This window comes from Pimephales promelas, chromosome 15 (genome assembly GCF_988280905.1).
Source record: "Pimephales promelas chromosome 15, fPimPro1.hap1.1, whole genome shotgun sequence".
NCBI lineage: Eukaryota > Metazoa > Chordata > Actinopteri > Cypriniformes > Leuciscidae > Pimephales > Pimephales promelas.
In genome coordinates this window covers 21,860,758-21,880,169 of record NC_142783.1, presented here as the reverse complement: position 1 = coordinate 21,880,169, position 19,412 = coordinate 21,860,758, and the positions used below count along the sequence as shown (strand labels likewise).

The window sequence follows — 19,412 nt, the reverse complement described above, 5'->3', positions numbered from 1 at the left end:
TATACTGGATTTTTGATTAGCTGTACCCAAATTAGAAAAACTGCTAGAAATAATTTTCTTTCCATGCAATAAACCTAAAATCTATGAAAGTTTCCTTTGTATAATTAAATAATCAAAAAAACAACAACTTCATATTCAATTCATTTTTAGATGTACCTGTACAATGAACACCTGAGGAGAGCAACTGTATCCTAAAAACTGTAAATCACTTGTGCTGACTGGATAAAAACCATTAATACATTCATTTCTTATGGTAATGACCCAGGGATTTTCATCTTTTACATATTTTTCCAGTCATTTTTGACTACTGAATAAGCATTTATAAAAAAAAACATTAACAGATTGCACTAACCAGAAATAGGTGATGAAATCGTTTAGAGGCCATGCATCCAGACAGTCTTCAGGTTGATACATTTCACATCATTGCTGTCATTTAGAGCCAGGAAAGAAAATGTGAGATGAAATGAATCCAAACAAGAGATGAGAACAAAGCTGTATTTATTTCATTTAAACTGTACAACAGTCGCCGATATATTGTTTGCATGAAAGGTTTTGGTTGACGCCAACTGCAACCCACTGTATAATTAACATACACGCCTAAGGTTTTGTGTTTTATATTTTTATATTTATATGTTGTAATGGGAGAGGTTCACATTTTTTGTTCTCGAGACCAAGAACTGGGTTATGACTGCAGAGGGTGTAAAAAAAACCTCATCTGAAATCACACACAGGACAGAAATCAAACATGAGAAATGACTGTGACGAAGAGAGCAATAACGACAGATAAATCAAGGATGTGAGAAGAGGACAAATGCTGATGAGCATAATCATGATAAGCTCATATGTTCGGACCACCGGGACATCAGACGTCTGTTTAAGGATGCAATCGAGCAGGGGGATCGAGTTGGGGAAACCCACAGTATCCCATTGTAGCTGGGCAACAAAACAGAGGCAGTTCTGAGGTCACAGGAAAAGTGTCACAAATGGACCTCAAATGTGTGTGTGCTCTCTATGCACAAGGAGCTGTCAGTCACCCAGAATGAGGGTCACATGCCCTTTATGACTGTTCTGAGAAAGACAACCACAAGTCCAGGCTGCATTGTGTATCGGAATTCTATAAAACATAACCTTTTGTTTTGTTACAATAAAATTCAACAAAATGAAAAATAAAATGAAATCATATATAAATGCAAGGGTGCTTTAGGGGGGGTATTATTCCTCCTCGCTTTCATTTTCAGGGTCCAGATCTGAATCACCATTTGCTTTTGATTCATCTTTCATATCTTCGTCTTCATCCTCCTCTTTGTGGTTCTTTTTGTCTTCTGTCAATTCCATTGTCGTCTCATCCTCCTCCCAGTTCTGAAAAGACAAGTCAACATGAGAACAATCCCATAATGTCACTCTCCAAACACCCCAGAAGGAAAACCTGTGAGAGGGCATCTTACATCAGAGTCATCCTCAGGACGGCCTTCATCTTCTGAACCTTCATCCTCATCTGAAGACTCTGCAGAAAAAAGGAAGGTGTTTATTATCTATTTTTGCCGTGACAATATTCAATGACATTTTGATGGGTAAAATCAGTCGAAATAGGTACACTAATAAACACTTTTAAGATTAAACCGGATCACTTGTCTAGCGTTCATGTAAACACTACATTCAGATTCACCAATCGGAATTAATTCAGTTAGATTAAAGCAAAAAATGTGCATGTAAACAATGAATGGCGACTGCAGAAAGCAAAAGAAAATACTAAAGGTTTTCTAAAAAGCTTACTGCTAAATCCTGAATAATACTTTTAAAAGTTTAAAATACAATATTATTGGGTCATTATATTTGAGTGTATTTTACTACAAAAACAAACTGCTAATGGTTACTACAAAATAAGAGCTTATTACCTTCTTCATAAACCAGTTTTGCTGTGCGATCGACATCAGTTTTCTGAGAGGTGCTGCTGGTCGCCACCTAGTGGTAATATATGCAAAAGTGAGAAAAATCTGTTTTCCTTCTTAGGTGAACTATCCCTTTCAGCCATTTGTTCTGGTTGCTCATGTTTGAGCAGCTCACCTGTGACATAAGCAGGAACAATTTGCCATGAAGCCTGCTGAGCTGATGATATAACTTTACCCTGCTCTCAATCATATGGTAGATCAAGCCCAACTGAGACACTAGATCCGGCAGCTATGGGGCAACAAGACGAACAGATCAAATGAGGAACCGCCCCAAAAATGTGAGAAATATTATCAACCAATTATTATCTATGCAAATCTATTTGACAGGTATAGATGTACACACGTACTTACCGAAGACAAGTATGATGCGTGTTGTGTGAGTACAGCCTTAAACCACTGAACTATAAGCAAGGCCCTGCACGCAGTAAAAGAATCACATTACAAAAAGTTCAATGCCTTAAAAGGAACAAAAAACAAAAGCAAGAATATACTCACGCAAACGGATGCCCCTGCAATCTTCTGGACAGCTAAAGAAAAAAAACATAGATTTAATGTATATAATATCAAAAAGTTTAGAGATCTTTTTAAAGATTGTTGTAGTTTGTTTAAAAATACTTAATACTTTTTAACAATGTCGACATACCTCTTCCAGCAATGGCAGGATAGCTGGGGGTGGTAACCGGGAAACGGTGTTCTTTATCAATATCTCTTTTTTGGTTTGAAATATTTTCTGTTAGAATCAATCAAATCAGAATGAGAACATGAACAGCGTTCATTGACAAAGGGCCTATATACAGAAAACAATCTGAGTGTTAATTACATTAAGGATCTTCTCGTCTTTGCTCTCTAGGCCTTGAACAAGCAGTACAGCAAAGCTGTCCGTCTGCAGGGAGGACGAGCCTTTAGCAGCACCCTTCTTGCCGCCAGTCAACTCAATCTGCTCCAACCGCTCCTCGATAGACAACTAGTAGGATGAAGAGGTTTTTTTTTCATATATTCAGTTTAAGAAATACCTTAATTGAATTCTTGGGTGATAAAATTTAAGCATTTTACAAAGTCTTACCTCTGTGGTACTGGCCTCTTTTTTCCTTTTCTCTGCTTCATTGGGAGTTAATTTTATTGGTGCCTTGTGTCCTGTTTGTCCTGGCATTAAAACTTTGCTATTTTGATTAACAACTGGTGTCTTCACCTATAAGATTAAAGCATTAATTAAATTCTAATTAATGCACAGTCAATAAACTGTTTTAAACCATTACCGTACCAGTGTTACAGAGGAAATGGGTAGTTGATTTAGTAATTTGACCATGAACTTATTTAACAATTTGATTTGAGGTTTTATTTTCTTTACATATACACTACTGTTCAAAGGTTTGGGCTCAGGAACTTTTCTCTTTAAAAAAAATTAACATTTTTATTCAAAGATGCATTAATTTGAGTGACAGTAAAGACATTTACATTGTTGCATAAGATTTCACTTTCACTTTTCTCACTTTCTATTCAATGCATTTCCACAAAAATAACAGTTTTTAACTGATAATAACAGTAAGAAATGTTTCTTGAGCAGCAAATCAGCAACAAAAGATTTCTGACGGATCATGGAGTAATGGCTGCTGAAAAGGGAGCTTATAAATGATTAAATTATATTTTAAAATAACTACTTTTGATTTAACACAGCCTTAGAGAATATAAATCTTGTCGACTTTGAACTGTGGTGTACATTCATATGCTGTAACTGGATTCCATTTCTTCTAAATCAGGGGTGTCCAATCCTGCTCCTGGAGCCCCACTGTCCAGAACAGTTTAACTTTAACTTGTACCAGCTCGATTCGCCTCAGCTCGCCTTTGGTTTTCTACTGTGTAAAAGTTGTACCAGTACCTGCTTTCGGGTACTTTTTTTTTGTATCGCCTCCGGCGAGGTTCTGAGCGAGCTGAGGCAAGCGGAGGTGATACTAAAATGTGATAAGAAAACAATGCCGACTGCTGATTGGTCAGAGAGAATCGTCACTATTCACTGTGTCATCACTGCATGCACCAGATGGAGTATCCAGAATAACCCAGCCATTTTTAAATAGTTTGGCCAGAGATAGTTACTAAACTTACTACTATTATGGCAACTCAGAAGAATACACTGTGGTCAAATACACCGGAGGTGCAGACTTTCCTTTATTTGGTTGCCGAAGAGAGGATCCAGCGAGAGCTTGATGGGGCAATGAGAAACGAAAGACGTCGCTATGACGACCGGGTACTATTTCTGGCGTTACTGCCTAGAATGGAAAACGGAGCAAAAAGCAAGCCGAGGCGAGTCGAGCTGGTACTGGTAATGGAAAAGCGCCGATAAATTGCTCACAATACTACAATATTTCTTCAGAAGCAGACCGTGGAGACATTTTAATTGTCCACGATCAAACCGTGATATTGCACAACCCTAGCATCAAGTCTACCTTCTGCCATAGTTGTTTTCTATGTCAATCAAGAAGGCTTTATCATTATTATCGCGGGAAGACTAATTCTTATAAGGAGAATTTGTACCGTTATACCGCAAACAACCCCCATCCCTAGTGATCGTATGCATTTGAACATGTAACAAAGCATTTATTGATGGCACAGATGGGGTCTTACCTTGGAGACAGCCATGTCTACAGAGAGAGAAAGTGTGGAAAGTACATCTCGGACTAAGCACGCATGTCTTTCTGACGTGTTAAATGGCTGTGGAAGAGGCGGCATGTTAGAAAATTGACCATTTGAATAACCCACTTAAATCAATGATCAATTTCTGCTGAACTTACAGTTTTCTCCATCACAGGCTGCAGGTGATGTCCGTATGCCAGCTTTAGGTTCTGTCTGTCTGCACACAAAGCTGCTGCTAGCAGAGGCACTGGCACAGGTGTGTCTCCCTTCATAGTGGACACCTGCAAGGAGCACACTGGTGACAGTGGCTTCTTACATATCCTGAGGAAGAAAAATATGAACATGAGCTTCACAGACCTGGTTTAAAGCATAACCATTCACACTGATAAGCAGAGGATGGACAGACTCACCCATTCAGAAAGTGCTCAAAGAGATGAAGCTGACCATCCTTACACACCACTGCTAACCTCATAGCCTGAGAAACATACAGAGAGGTGTCATAACCCAAACACATAACTCCAATCATGGATAATGATTAAGCCCATTAAATCCTCACCTCCTCTTTGTGGCTGGATGTCTGAAGATCTATGTGTTGTGGTTCATCTGTCAGAGTAAATGACACGACTGAGTTCTTGTCCTTGCCATCGGACCTCACCTGCCTGAGAAGCACAGATGGAACTAAATCAGACATTTTATTGAAACTCAGATTTCAATGAGCCTGTTTTTTGTTTTGTTTTTTACAATATCATGAACAAGCAGTCTTGGTTGTATTGTTTGGGTCAGTTCCCCCAAAAATGAAAATTTGCCCATGATTTACATACCCTGATGCCATCCTAGGTGTATATTAGAAATGTTCCGATAACCTTTTCTCTTCCCAATACCTGTACTCAGGATATCGGCCGATACCGAGTACTGATCCGATACCTAGGTGTATATCTATACAATTCATACTAGCCCTGTATACATTGATATATACAGTATATATAATATTCTATATATACTGAGTAATTACTGAGAAAAATGAGAATTAGTCCTCAGATGCCCTGTCCATAATTTATAGCAAAACATCTTGCATTAATTCGATTTGAAACGTTCATTAAAAGTAGTTATTACTCCATCTGTGTGACATCATTAACCAATGTGGTTAAATGACCAATTCACAGCGATATGGTTTAGGGAATCACTCGTGACTAGCTAGTTGATTTCTTCAACGATGCATCATATTATGGTAGTTAAATAGCGAGTTTCGTACGGGAAATGCACTCCTGAACGATACCTGATCTGAAAAGCACGTCGAATTTGGGATCGGTGCATCCCTAATTATTAGATAGGCCAAATTGCAACAACTGTACACAAACAATAAATGATCATTATGGGTGTATCTCTGTGTGCTATGGTTAGCTAGTAAAGGTGTAACATACCACACACTCAGGAGCCTGTCGTGAGCAGCCCCTGACAGAAAGTACATCCCATTGCTGTCTGGGGGTCGTGTTGTGGCGAAGCAGAGAGTTGTTACCATGGTAGAGTGACCTGTGAATTTCTGCAAATTTGGGAGGTATTGTTAAATCCAAAACTTTTCTTTTTTTATTTACCCGTGGCTGCTAATAGCATAGAGGTCAGACTCACCCTGTACAGTTCCTTAGTCTCCAGGTTCCACATCTTGATGATCATTCCTGCCGAGAGAAGCAGCTTTCCATCTGGACTTATACACAAGCTGCTGACGGCTGATCTGTCTGCCTTCCATTTGCTGAACACAGAACATGTTTGCTTGTAAATTAGATGCACAAAATTATTACGTTGAATAAAACCAGAGGAAACCCACTTTGGTCCAACATCCAACACAAATAACTGCACACACTCACCAACTAACTTTTCCTTTCTGCAGGTCCCATTCGGCTATGTGCGTGTCATCTGAACCACTGTATAATACAGAGTCCTCTGGATGCCACTGGACGCTGTTGACTGGTCCACTGTGTTCTCCATCCTATGAGGATAAGACACCTTTGAACATTCTTAATTTCACCTAAATTAACAGAAATCACTCATACGTGTCTTTTTTAGTTAGGTGAACTTTCTCCCTTGGGTATTACAAACCTATGGAAGTAACGTGTGCGGTTTGCTTGCCATTTTCAAATCTACTGTAGTTCACTAAAAGGGATAGTTCACCAATAAATTAAAAATTATCAACTACTCACACTCATGTCATTCCAAACCTATAAGACTTCCATTCATCTTTGGAACACAAATTAAGATATTAAAAAAAAATTAGAGATTTCGGTCTCTCCAATGACAGTCTATTCGCCCAAAATTCTGATGCTTAAAACATTATGTGCCAAGCATTTCTGTGTTGCATGCATGCATAGGTTATTTATCCAAATTCGACCAATCAAATGGGACCTTACAATCTTTATACTAGCCTTTCCAGTAGGTGCTATTATGCTAGTGGCTAGGAGCAGAGAGTGGAAAATAAAAAATAGGGATGCAACTAGGGCCAGAAAGTCTTTGTATGAAGAAGTACCGAAAGTTCATTTTCGTTTTCGGCCGAAAGACTTTTATCACCGAAACAACACAGCCGTAATGTTGTGATGATGCAAACAGGAAATGCAACCTGCACATGCTTGTCTGAAGCAACATGTCTGTGGTGTGGACCAGATAGACCGTAAAAGACAATGGACGTAAACTCTGAGATTATTACTTGTGACATTACAAAAAAATATGTATATGGGAACATGTATGTTTGTAAGTATACAACTAAATTAACGCTTTCTTAAATATTTTCTAATTTCAACACATTTCAATTAGTTTCGTGTACATTTGTATTAAACATGGACCTTTGTTCATTAAAAAGGCTTTTTATGCTATTGTATGCTAATTTTTTTAAATGTAAGCAACTAATTAAGATGGGCAAACTGGGTGCTGGTGTGATGAGAAGTTTGTGCTGTGCTTTGTTTTAATGAGAGAACATTTAATTTTGAAACCTTTCTGCAGGCTAGTAGCTTATTATTTAATGTACACTTGAGTGGGGTCAAATTAAACATTTTAGTTCAAATTTTATTTTATACTGTGCATTGTTGCAATGTGCTAAATAAAGATTTACATAATTTAATTGAGTTATTCTTTGAAACTTTTTTAATTTATGCCATTGCAATGCCTTGATTTTAGTAAAGTTTGTACAGTCATAGCCATAAATGCAATCGTACTAATAATTGGCATAATTTATTTTGGCCTTGGTTTCCTTTCCTCTTTTACGGTTTTCGGTCAATTTCCATTTCGGTGCATCCCTAATGAAAACTAATGGCAAGAGTAGAGACAAACACCGAAGAACCTGTTCCTAAAATGAACTGTCCATCTGAAATATGCCAATATTTTGGCTTCAATTAAGAAGTGTCACAAATGCAGGTACTGTGTAAGGGGTTGTTGACATATTGCGTCTCAAAATGCCAGGAAAGCGCAGCTGCACTGCTAACTGTCAATTTACACAAATTCCTATGTTCGATCGTCGTTTAAATTAACGATCAATTAGTCGTTAGCCTTAATACTGCAATGGCATATAGCCAACAGCATAACAGGATGTGCAAATGCTGCTCAAAACACCACTTCCTCACCAAATGAATCGACTCATTTTAGATTCCTACTAGTCCTAACTAGTAGAAATCTAAAATGAGTCGATGTGATTGATTATTTATGAAATTACCTATTTAATAATCAAATATATCAATTACTACAATGTGTCACCAACCACTTAGATGTATGCTTATCATAAAGTTTACTCCTGTTGTGGACACGCTCTCCCAGGAACAATGCGCTAAAAACAACTAAACCCAATAAATTCACAACAATTTATTAATATAGTCTTTAATGTTATGTAATATGACAGTCCAATTATGGTTATTAGTTGTGCATTGCCGTTTGAGCTGCGCACACTGAATGAAAAACCGGTAAACTGAAGCCCTTTGCTAGCAAGTTACTTAAAGAAATAAATCCTACAATTTATATCTGCACAAAATTACATGAATGTACAAGTGAACTTGAACTTATTTACATTCTATTCACAATGTGTGGCTCATGTTGTGGATACGCTCTTGGAGCAAAGTGACAAAACATGGCATCTGAACCCAATTTTGTTCAATAACCCAAATGTTTCATTACAATATTGTTCTCTAAAATGGTATGTAATATGACAGTCCCAATAATAGTCATTATTTGTGAATTGCTGTTTGAGCTGCATGCCCTGAAGCGGATCACCGGTGCTTTTTATACAGCGTTAATTCTCAACCAAATCCTATATGAGATGAATCGGATATAGATAGGCCTACACAAAATAAATAATATTACTTACTTACATTGGCACAAAACACAAGGACAAAAGGCTGTGAATGCACATGCAAATTCATAGTTGTGATGAAAATGTATCTAGTTGTAAAATGGTCCAAAACATAAGTCTGTTCACTTATCCTCGTGTCTGCTTTACAAGATTCGAAGTTGAGCAGCACACGCACAAACCTGCTTAATCAACGATTGTTTTATTGGTTTAATGTATTAACATCAATTAATCGATCATTGATTAATCATTAACATCCCTAGTTTGGAAGGACATGAGGCTGAGTAATTGATGACAATTCTCATTTTTGAGTGTACTAACTAGAGATGCATCAATTACAATTTTCTAGGCTGATTCCGATTTTTCAGAGTTTGACCTGCCGATAACTATATTAGCAGATTCCGATTTCATTTTTTCTAACTACTTTACAGCACACACAAATATTTATTTTCTCTTTTTTCTTTAGAAGAACATTTTACATCGAACATTTTTGAACAGTAATCGCTATAAAATAGGACTATATAAATTACTCCTGGTGTGGGAAATTTACACACATCTAAAGAGCACTGTTATGGAAGAACCATTTCCTTTTCACATCCAATATCCAACTAAAAAAATGTCTTCATTTCAAAAAGATTTTTTTTTTCTTCTGACATATACTCCAGTTCTTGATAAAACACACCAGACATGCAAATTCTGTGCTTTTTGGGCACTTTTGCGTGAAAAATTAATTTTGTCCATCAAAAGTGTGCTTTCACTTTAATTGAGCGTCAGCAGTGCAGCAAAAACTTTCTGCACCAAAACCCGCACTTCACCGCAGCTCCTGAAAGCACTTATTGATTTACATGGACGCAGGGAATAATACGCGCTGCTCAAGTTTGTGGTGTGAAACGGCCGTAATTCGCAAGATTTCCTACATGTGCGCGATGTTAATCATGAGGCGCCAAAATGCATTTGACCTGCATACGTCACACTGACCGTCTGGCAGCCGATCGAGTGAAAATCGGCCAATTCTGGTCACCAGCCGATCAATTGGTGTATCTCTAGAACTAAGTCTTTAGATATTTGAGTTGCACTGGCCAAATATAATGCCCAGTTGTTGATGAATTCTTACCAGAGTGCAATGCAGGTCTCCTTTTACTGTACTGTAGATGAGGACAGACCCAGCAGCAGTGCCCAGAGCCAACAGATCTGTCTGCTCAACTGCCGACCCGGCCTCACATTTCCTCCTCTTCCTCTGTGGAACATCCTAAAGTGAACACATAAAAAGAAAAATTATTACCATTAATTGCCATTTATTCTTCCTTTTAGTGAAGTCCAACAGGAAAACAATTTATTTGTTATTTAATTATGAATAATATTGAAACGTTTCTTACTGAACATTGTTTACCCGGTCATTTTCATTAAAAAAAGACATTAATGTCTGTAACCTGTCGAGAGCTGTTTTAACATTACAAGCAAATAATTAAAATACTGTAGTGACAAGTTCTCATAATTTCACTAGAAAATTCATTTGATACTGGTAAACAAAAACTAGCGTGTTTTGTTACTGGTGACAAACTATTAAGTATTAAAAAGAATATCTAGCTTCCAGTAATTGGCTATTATCCATTATATGGGTACTAGGATCCATTTGCACAAGGAAACTGGAGCAGTTATGAATAACCACTTGCAGTTACAACTAAAGAACTATTAATAGCTAATAAACAGTAAACTCACAATACAAAGCAAAAAAAGAAAACGTACCATCAACTTTTTTTATATAGCACAATAAAAGCAACAATAGTTTGCCATGATTGTACTGTACAACAAGATACATATCTAAAAAAGCAAGACAGACTGCAAAACAAATGATGGAGAGTACATCTAAAACACCAATCAGAAAACTCAACATTAAAATCAATAGCAGTTGTAAGCATCTGAGAACTAGTAAGTTAGTGTTTGAGGTCTGAATCACAAACAGAACAGAACTCCAAGTCAAACATTTAACATTTGTTACTAGTAACAATGGAAAAGTTACTTGTCAAAGATGTTTAAGCTCAACTTTCTCCAACACTAGATAGAATCAACTACTCTGACGGTTAACGTTACTGTTAGTTTGACAGAAAGACAGATTTCTGATTTCACTTTAACGTTACATACAGCATCAAGAGACAGTTCACGAGTGAGGGTTGTACAGCCATGTGACCATGTGCTAACTGTTAGTTTGCTAAAGAACATTTAAATCCAACATTCACTGGTCATTTAAACTGCACAAAATTAAGCAATACTAAAGAGATGTTGACATGTTTTTATAGTTATAAAATAAATAGCAGGGAACCATAACTTTAGCCAACATCAACTTATTAGCCTACGTTATTAGCCACAGACAACCAACCGAAGACAACAACAATGTTTACGAGCCCCAATATGCGTATGTAGCTGAACTTCTGGAATCAGTGTAGTGATTTTAAAGACTGTATGTTGAGAATATATGCCTATTAGTTTAGTGTAGCATCTGCGTGTCTCGCGGCCTGCGTCTGAACATGTGCCACACGCAACATGTGCGTAGCGCACTCCACGAGCGCAGCTCTAAAGCTCCCAGTAAACTACATTGTCAAATTATCAGTGATCAGTTTTATGATATGCTAGGTAAATACAGACAAAGCAACCCGAAGAGTGCAACGGTGCACTGCGATCCAACAGGCCGCATCCCACGACTGAACCCCGAATACTGTGTGTTAACGTTACCTGTACTGCTCGGCACGGTCCCCATGTCACACAGGTACAGGCTGCGCTCAGGTGCGCGGAAGGCACGTATTCCTGCTGTAGAGTTTTGCTCTCGGTATTCCAAATTCGTAGTCTCCCGTCCTGTGCGCAGAGAGCCAGAAACTGTTGTGATTTGGGGCTGAAGGCGCAGGGAAGCGCAGCTCGGCCTCCGTCCGCCGCCATCTTAGCAGTCCGCGTGTGTCCGTCTGCTTCACGGGAAACACGTGTGAGAGAAAATTGCAAAGTGCACATGCGCAGCTGCACAGGCGCTACGAAGACGCTAATTGGCCCTCCTGGGTTCTGTGGGCGTGCCATTGTTTTTAACCAACCACAGACGGACGCGGAAGTTTCATACTCGATTTTTGCTATGGAATTTGTGATGGAAGTTTGTTCTGTACATAATGCAAAAAAAAAATAAAAATAAAAAATAAAAATAAAAAATTTGTGATGGAAGTTGAATTATCTTTGTTATCATCATCAAATGCAATTTTATTTGCTTTCTATAACTGAAATGAATGCGATTTACTACATAGTAAGTTAAGTATATTTCATTTTAAATTATATATTTACTAACTGTAACATAAAATATAAAAAATATATAACTGTTACAGAAAAAAATAGACATCTATTCAAAATTATAATTCTGTAACATATAATGGAAACGGTTACATTGTAATTATTCTAAATAATTATGGGTCATCATGTGTCTTCATAGGCTATTTAGCATATACTAACATTTATGTGCATTTAACAAATAATTCCAAAAACGTTCTATTTTGAAAATTTATTTTCATTATATATGATATATGTACTTTTATAAAGGAGTACAATCATTTGTTTATGTTGCTGCAAATATATATATTTTTTGTATTTCTTGGTAACACTTTATGATAAGGTTTCATTAGGTATAACATTAGTTAACTAGTTAACATGGACTAAGAATTAACAATTCTTCTACAGCATTTATTAATCTCATGTTAATTTCAACATTTATTATTTGCCTACTTCAAAATCAAATTTGTATTTGTTAACATTAGTTAATATTCTGTGAATTAACATGAACAATCAATGACCAGCTGGATTTTTATTACGTTATCAAAGAATAAGAAATAGGCCTACTGTAAAACATAATAATAATAATAATAATGAGACCTTATTGTAAAGTGTTACCATTTACTTATTTATTTTATATTTATTTTGTATAAAGAAATGTATTGTGTCAAAAAGATTTAAACCTAAATGTAGCTAATAAGGTGATTAAGTTTTATAATAAAGAAAACACATAGACTATATAGGCTTTAAGAAAATAATTCCCTTGACCTAATCATACAACCCTCGTAAATTGCTATATTTAATATTGTAACCGAGCTTTTGTAAAGATATTTATTATTAGGGAAACTCAATCAGGACAGACAAATCTGAACAAGTTTAAGAGAAAGAAACCATCTACCGGTGACCAGATGGTACTGCATCTGTCAGTGACGTCTTTTCCATCATGGCGGCGCCCTCTGAGAATCATGCTGGATTGTTTTTCCTTTTAACATAATGGACACAGATTAAGTTGTCATTTACGTTAATACCCTGCCTGTAAATAATTATATAGCGAATTATTTAGGTATTATTACAGGTCGTTTGAAATGATCCAATTACTACAAATTTGTTTGACTTTATTATTTTTTGTCAAAGCTAAGGTTATTGAGTAGAGGTATATTGTAGTGAATTAAATGCATGATTTGCGAGTTCCTACCAGTACGTCTATTCTGGTCTGTGTAGAAGGGCTCAATAGCTGCTGCTGTGTGATGTTTCTGATATCTGTGTGGTGAGAAGAACGTGTGCCATCTTCATCCTTCAAGTTATTCTTTCTTCAGCTCAAAACCATGACAGTTTTACTGCATTTGGGTCTCTCATTCATGACTCGTAAATTTGCCAGACATCATGTGGTTCGGATTAAACCATTTCTCTGTGGCCCGAGGAGCTTTGGGACTGACCCAAATGATTCTGACAAGGGTTCAGATCCACCCGTGTCCACCTTTCCACCGTTCTCTCAAAGATCTTCTTTGTTTGGAAGACGTCGACCTCTGTCCCCACTGGAGAGAGTCAGTCAACTTATGCCTGAAGACAGTCTGAGTCAAGAGGTTTGGGAACTACGAGACACTCGAAACAATGAGGTTGAACATGACACTCCGAGTCTGGGGAAGGAGCGAGAAGAGGCAACAGAGGAACCTCAATCTTTTGCTCCAGCTCCACATCATGTATGTGTTCCTGGGGAAAGGCCAATGTGTTTCGGAGAGACTGTACTGTCCGAGTTCAGTCGAAAGAGACGTTTAGAGTTTCGGAAGATGTTCCAGCTAAAGGAGGGCATGAAGCTCCATAGTAACTGGGGATTAATAGCTCATGAGGACATGGAGGGACGTCCTGCTGGAAGCATCATACGCACTTCAATGGGAATCCCGATTCTCATTCGCCGACCCAGCCTGGATGAGTTCACTCTCTTTATGAAGAGAGGGCCAGCCATTGCATACCCTAAAGTAAGAAATGATCTTCATCACAAAACTGCAGTCAGTCATCTATACATCAGTCAATCTGTAATATCTGCACTGTTTGCATTTCGTAAGACACTCTCGTAAGATCTGGTTCATTTGATAATTTTAATGTCAATATGCATTAAATTGATCAATAGTAACAAAGACTTTTACATTTTTATATAAAAAAATATTGACTACTTTTTTTTTTCTTTTTTTTACAAATAAAATACTTAAAAAATAAAAGTCAACTGACCCCAAACGTTTGAAAGGTAATTTACATTCAAAGTGTAAGGAAAATATGTTATTACTTTTTACTTGATGGTTACACCACGAGTTTTATGCCAATGAAAACAAATCTCTCAAATCTCTTCTCTCTGCAGGACGCCAGTGCGATGTTGACAATGATGGATGTGACCGAAGGAGATTGTGTTCTGGAATCAGGCTCTGGATCTGGTGCTATGAGCCTTTTCCTTTCCAGGGCAGGTGTGTGAGGTTTCCTCCATCTTTTAAGTGTTCATTAAAAGCAATGAAATGAGTCGCCTGATTGTGAGGGTATTGTAGATGTGGGTATACTATTGCAGTACAGTATATCACTTACTGTAGGAATTAATTTATGCTTGTGTCATCAGTGGGTTATAAAGGAAGTGTTTTGAGTGTGGAGATAAGAGAGGACCATCACAGAGTTGCTGTATTAAACTACAAGCGTTGGCGGTCCACGTGGAGTCTTCGTCGAGGGGAGGAATGGCCTGATAATGTTCACTTTCACCATGGAGACCTCATATCTGCTGGTGCTCTTCTGGCTGGGCGGGGTTTTAACTCGGTGAGGAGCCACAACCTGTGATGTGTTTTATGTTTTTATCATAATATAAGAATCATTTGTCTGTATATTCAAGACTTCTTGTGTTTTAGATCGCTCTGGACATGGTTAATCCACATTTGGCCTTACCTGCTGTGGTTCCTCACCTCCATCCGGGATCTGTGTGTGCTGTTTATCAAGCAAAGTAATATAAAATTCTGTATAAAATTAAAAATATAAAATTTTTAAGTCTCTTAAGCTCACAAAGGCTGTGTCTTTTTAATCAAAGTACAGTAAAAAAAGCAATATTGTGAAATTATATTACAATTTAAAAACTGGTTTCTATTTGAGTACATTTTAAAATGTATCTTATTCCTTTGATGGCAAAGCTGAATTTTCAGCACAATTACAGTCACATGATCCTTCAGAAATCATTCTAATTTGCTGCTCAAGTAACATTTCTTATTGTATCCACTTTGATAACAGTTGTGCCATATTTTTTTGTGGAAACCATTTTTTTTTTTTTAAATAGAAAGTTCATTTATTAATAATTAATATTACATTTATTTTTTATTTATACCTTTATTAATAAAAAAAATAACAGTAGTGTATAGACTGTATAAATAATGTTTTCTTGATTTTGTTGCCAGTATCACACAGGTCATTGATCTGATGGAGGGTCTGCGATGCTCCGCGCTTCCTCTGGTGTGTGAACGCATTGTTGAGGTTCAGTACAGGGATTGGCTTGTTGGCCCGTCACTCAAAAAGGATGGAACATTTAACAAACGAAAAGCTCCACACGAAGACGATGAATGTGATCCAAGTGAAGACACGGCAGGTGATTTATAACATGGTCTTTCTCGTATCATACAAATAACAGATTCTGCATTGCTTATATTACACAAAACTTCAAACATCAGAAAAAAACATTTCTGTTTAGAATCATTCTAACCTGTCTGTGTTTAAGGGGATTTGAATTGTCAAGATCCGGTGCCATTTGGAGATGTCCCGTACATTGCACGTCCTCATCCTGATCAGACTGGTCATACAGGTGAGTTAGTAAATTGTTGCATTTAATAGAAATAGTAGTAGTATACCATACCTAGGTATTTTATATGTGATAGAAGTGTGTACCTGATTCTTTGTGTTTCTTTTCAGCTTTCCTCATAAAACTACGAAAGATCTTGAAATAGATGTGCACTACTTACGTGCATACAAGAGTACAACAAACTGCAGTGTCTCGTATATATGCTTTATCAATAAACTTGTCCAATAAAAGTCTTTTATTGTACATTTTTCTTTCATGCTCTTGAGTATTTAAGACACGAGTATATTGAATCTAAATATCTGCTCAATTCATTTCATAGGTGGTCATTCACATTCATATTAGACAAATGTTATACTTATTTCATTAAGACAGACTCTCCGACAGTAAGTGCACAACACAGAAATAGCAAAGTACTCTGTACAACAATAACAAATAAATAAATAGTGATGAGAATTATGATACAGTAAAATACATGTACAAACCTTCACATAGTGAGAGGAATTTTTTTTTGACATATTCTATAGATCTTATATGAACAATGTACATGACCATTACTCTTTTCACACCAATGCTGTACATTTCTTTTAAGGTCAGTTTAGAGACTGAAATTCTGTTCTGCCCCTTAGACAGCTGAAGTGCCTCTGATATAGACAACAGGCAAATATGATCGTTTTAATGTTACGCAATCAAGCTACTCTTCATTGATCCAGTCCATCGAATGATCTTGACACATTTCGCTGACCCCATCACTTCCTGAAAAATTTGAAAGTGAAAATTTCAGCTGGAGTGGCCAAAGTAAAACCCATCAATCATAAAATGTAGTGGTGCACACCATACATTTCCTTTCCACCGCTAGAGGGCGTCACACACTCATTTACCTGCTATAGTTGAGCAGTTAAAGGTGTACTGAGCTTTGGTCATCTTACGGGGCTTTTGTGAAGCTTTGGTCTTCGGGGGTACAGACGAAGAACCAGCCACAGTAGAGGATGGGCGAGGCACAGGAACAGCAGAGGTCTTGGCACAGAGAGAACAAGGCTCTGGAGAAGCAGAAGGCCCACGGGGAATGTGGATCCCCTCACAGTTTTGGTACAACCTCTGAGCACCACTGTGATGCTCTGCACGCTCACGCTGCCAGATGAAATGAGATGGCACAATAGCCATCACCTGCAATCAAGCAAAAAGTGATTTAGAGCTATATTTCAGGACTAGCAACTACTAAAATGATTTACAGTGCATGTTTAGTGAGCTGCGTACCTCCTCGCAGCATCGTCTGCTGACAGCAGCTCGATACTCTATGCGTGCCCATAGGTGGTCTCTTTGCTTTAGGAAACGTGGGAAATTTTTCCTCCAACTTTTTCCTAGAGCCCATGGGAAGATCTCATATTTGGTCTCCTCTTCATCCTCTTCCATTGTGTTTGCCAGATAGCTAGAGTATGAAAAATGTAATGAGGAATTAAGGTTGTACCCATAAATAGGACTTCTCTGTTGTGCTCATAATAACATATTGCAGTTCTATTGAAAAACTTTAACATCGCCAAGTACAACACTACTGTAAATACAGAAAAATGCTAAAGTAAAAACTAATAAAGTCTGACTGTTTTGTCTGACCTACCTGATCTAATAAGTTTTGAGCATGTTTTATGGACACTTATGATGAACTCTGATTCATCATGTGGCTTTCAATTGTACGACCATTATTATTTATTATTGGTGATTCAGACTTTGGTTCACAGTTCAAAACAGATATATTGACATTCTATCAAATAAAATGGTGATAGGTTGTTAAATATACATGCATCCCGTAAAACACTGTCACAGTATTTTTACAGTCCATTTCTGACAACCACAGCTGCTATTTTTTTATGATAAATGTAACAGGATATTTTTTACAGTGTACAGAACATGCACATAATGATCAACTCACAGGGCAAGGAAGAAGTTCATTCTGTTGTGTTCAGTGATACTGAAACGAGCCCTCCTGAAGTAAACAAATGTCATAGCCAACAAATACTATAATAGAAACACATACACAACTGGGTTTATAGACAGCTGAATATACCATTTTCTAAATTCAATAATGAGAACAATCTATAAACCACTCAATATTAATAAAACACCAAAATACGTCTTGCTACCTTGTCCGAAAGTTTGCAGCAGCAGTCCATCCACAGAAAGTCCTGTATTAAATCATCATCTGAGCAGACAGCAAATCAAAGCGTTATTATTCTAAAGAATTATATATATATATATATATATATATATATATATAGATCTTGATTTAATTTTTTTTATTTAAACTAGAAATAAACCTGATGTAAAAGTGACCAGTGTGACAGAGGTTAATTTTGTTAAGAAGAATTCCTGAACCCACCGAACAGTCTGAAGAAGGCGGCCATCTCCTGCCTCTGGATCAGTATTGTCGGTCCGGTCGTCTTCCTACGAGGCTGCTGAGATGAAGAGTCCGGCTGGTTCCGACCCGTTGGGGTCGGCCTCGTTCTCCGCGGGCCTCGCCGGATCTGCAGACCGTGAGTGGGTGCAGACGGGGCGGTTTCGGCCCATGGTCGACTCAGTTTAATCATGTTTCAATGATTAAATCAGCCGATATTACAAAAGTGCCACTGTGTAAATAGTATAATTATATGATTAGCTGCTATTCGATATTTATTTTAGTATGAATGGCATGCGTATTTCGTTATCTATTGAATTCCTGTTCGTTTTGACAGACTTTTGCTAAATACAAATCAATTTAAAGTAGCGTCTTGAAATCCATGACCTAAAGAAAGATAAAAACAAATTCTCACAATTTCTATCGGACTAAGATATAAATACAAATGTTTATATGCCGAATTTGTGGTTGTGGTAATTACAATTTTATATAAGCGAGTTTTCAATTGTAAACCAGATTTACCTCAGTTTAAAAAACCGCGGCTTAGTGGCACGCGCATGGTGCCACGCGCTCTCAGGTATGTGTTTAGATAGACTACTGGAGTTGGTACGATTAAATTTTTGGTACGAAAAATTGTTTAGCATTAATAATATTTTTTTCTAAATGTGAATTAAAACAAAATCAACATTTAATAAATATTTCAAAATGAAAGACACGCTATTCGCGCGAGCGCGCACGTGCACCTGCTCTTCCTTGGGCCGCCCGGGAATCATGTGAGCAGTCACATGGTCAAATATTCTTCAATCAGAGGTCAGAACACTAATGGATATGTAAAACATCAAGTTGGGATTATTTAGGAAAGGCTTTATTTGCATTTAAAAACTTGCGCATATATTTATAAAATTATTTTTGAAATAGTTTGATAACTCAACTGACTATACAACAAAGATCTAATTCAAGTGGTTAGTGAACAAAATATACACATGAAAAGCAGTTGCCTAGTATTTATTG

General features: G+C 37.2%; 3 protein-coding genes across 5 annotated transcripts; 1 reads left to right on the top strand and 2 right to left on the bottom strand.

The window, feature by feature from the left end:
• Positions 1 to 481: 481 nt before the first annotated feature.
• wdr43 (WD repeat domain 43) lies at positions 482 to 11,913 on the bottom strand. Its single transcript, XM_039649700.2, has 18 exons — positions 11,629 to 11,913; positions 10,013 to 10,147; positions 6,440 to 6,561; positions 6,204 to 6,324; positions 5,999 to 6,117; positions 5,134 to 5,236; positions 4,988 to 5,052; positions 4,736 to 4,898; positions 4,569 to 4,655; positions 3,013 to 3,138; positions 2,770 to 2,913; positions 2,593 to 2,679; positions 2,445 to 2,476; positions 2,301 to 2,364; positions 2,065 to 2,178; positions 1,896 to 1,962; positions 1,446 to 1,504; positions 482 to 1,359 (listed from the first exon to the last, which is right to left on the bottom strand). The coding sequence occupies exons 1-18, from the start codon at positions 11,896 to 11,898 to the stop codon at positions 1,213 to 1,215; spliced, it is 2,025 nt and encodes a 674-aa protein (XP_039505634.2). The 5' UTR covers positions 11,899 to 11,913; the 3' UTR covers positions 482 to 1,212.
• A 1,199-nt stretch (positions 11,914 to 13,112) lies between these two features.
• trmt61b (tRNA methyltransferase 61B) lies at positions 13,113 to 16,248 on the top strand. The gene is made up of 7 exons (XM_039649803.2): positions 13,113 to 14,174; positions 14,552 to 14,654; positions 14,801 to 14,991; positions 15,081 to 15,172; positions 15,618 to 15,805; positions 15,935 to 16,018; positions 16,126 to 16,248. The coding sequence occupies exons 1-7, from the start codon at positions 13,524 to 13,526 to the stop codon at positions 16,158 to 16,160; spliced, it is 1,344 nt and encodes a 447-aa protein (XP_039505737.2). The 5' UTR covers positions 13,113 to 13,523; the 3' UTR covers positions 16,161 to 16,248.
• spdya (speedy/RINGO cell cycle regulator family member A) lies at positions 16,233 to 19,298 on the bottom strand. Of its 3 annotated transcripts, none has more exons than XM_089120359.1 (7): positions 18,924 to 19,298; positions 18,387 to 18,788; positions 18,151 to 18,209; positions 17,940 to 18,025; positions 17,270 to 17,441; positions 16,894 to 17,179; positions 16,233 to 16,768 (listed from the first exon to the last, which is right to left on the bottom strand). In XM_089120359.1, the coding sequence occupies exons 2-7, from the start codon at positions 18,592 to 18,594 to the stop codon at positions 16,707 to 16,709; spliced, it is 873 nt and encodes a 290-aa protein (XP_088976485.1). In that variant the 5' UTR covers positions 18,595 to 18,788; positions 18,924 to 19,298; the 3' UTR covers positions 16,233 to 16,706. The 3 variants fall into 3 exon arrangements, with proteins under 3 accessions (XP_088976485.1, XP_088976484.1, XP_088976486.1); XM_089120358.1 differs by having other exon boundaries at positions 18,387 to 18,633; XM_089120360.1 differs by having other exon boundaries at positions 18,387 to 18,633; positions 19,145 to 19,298.
• Between the last annotated feature and the right edge of the window lie 114 nt (positions 19,299 to 19,412).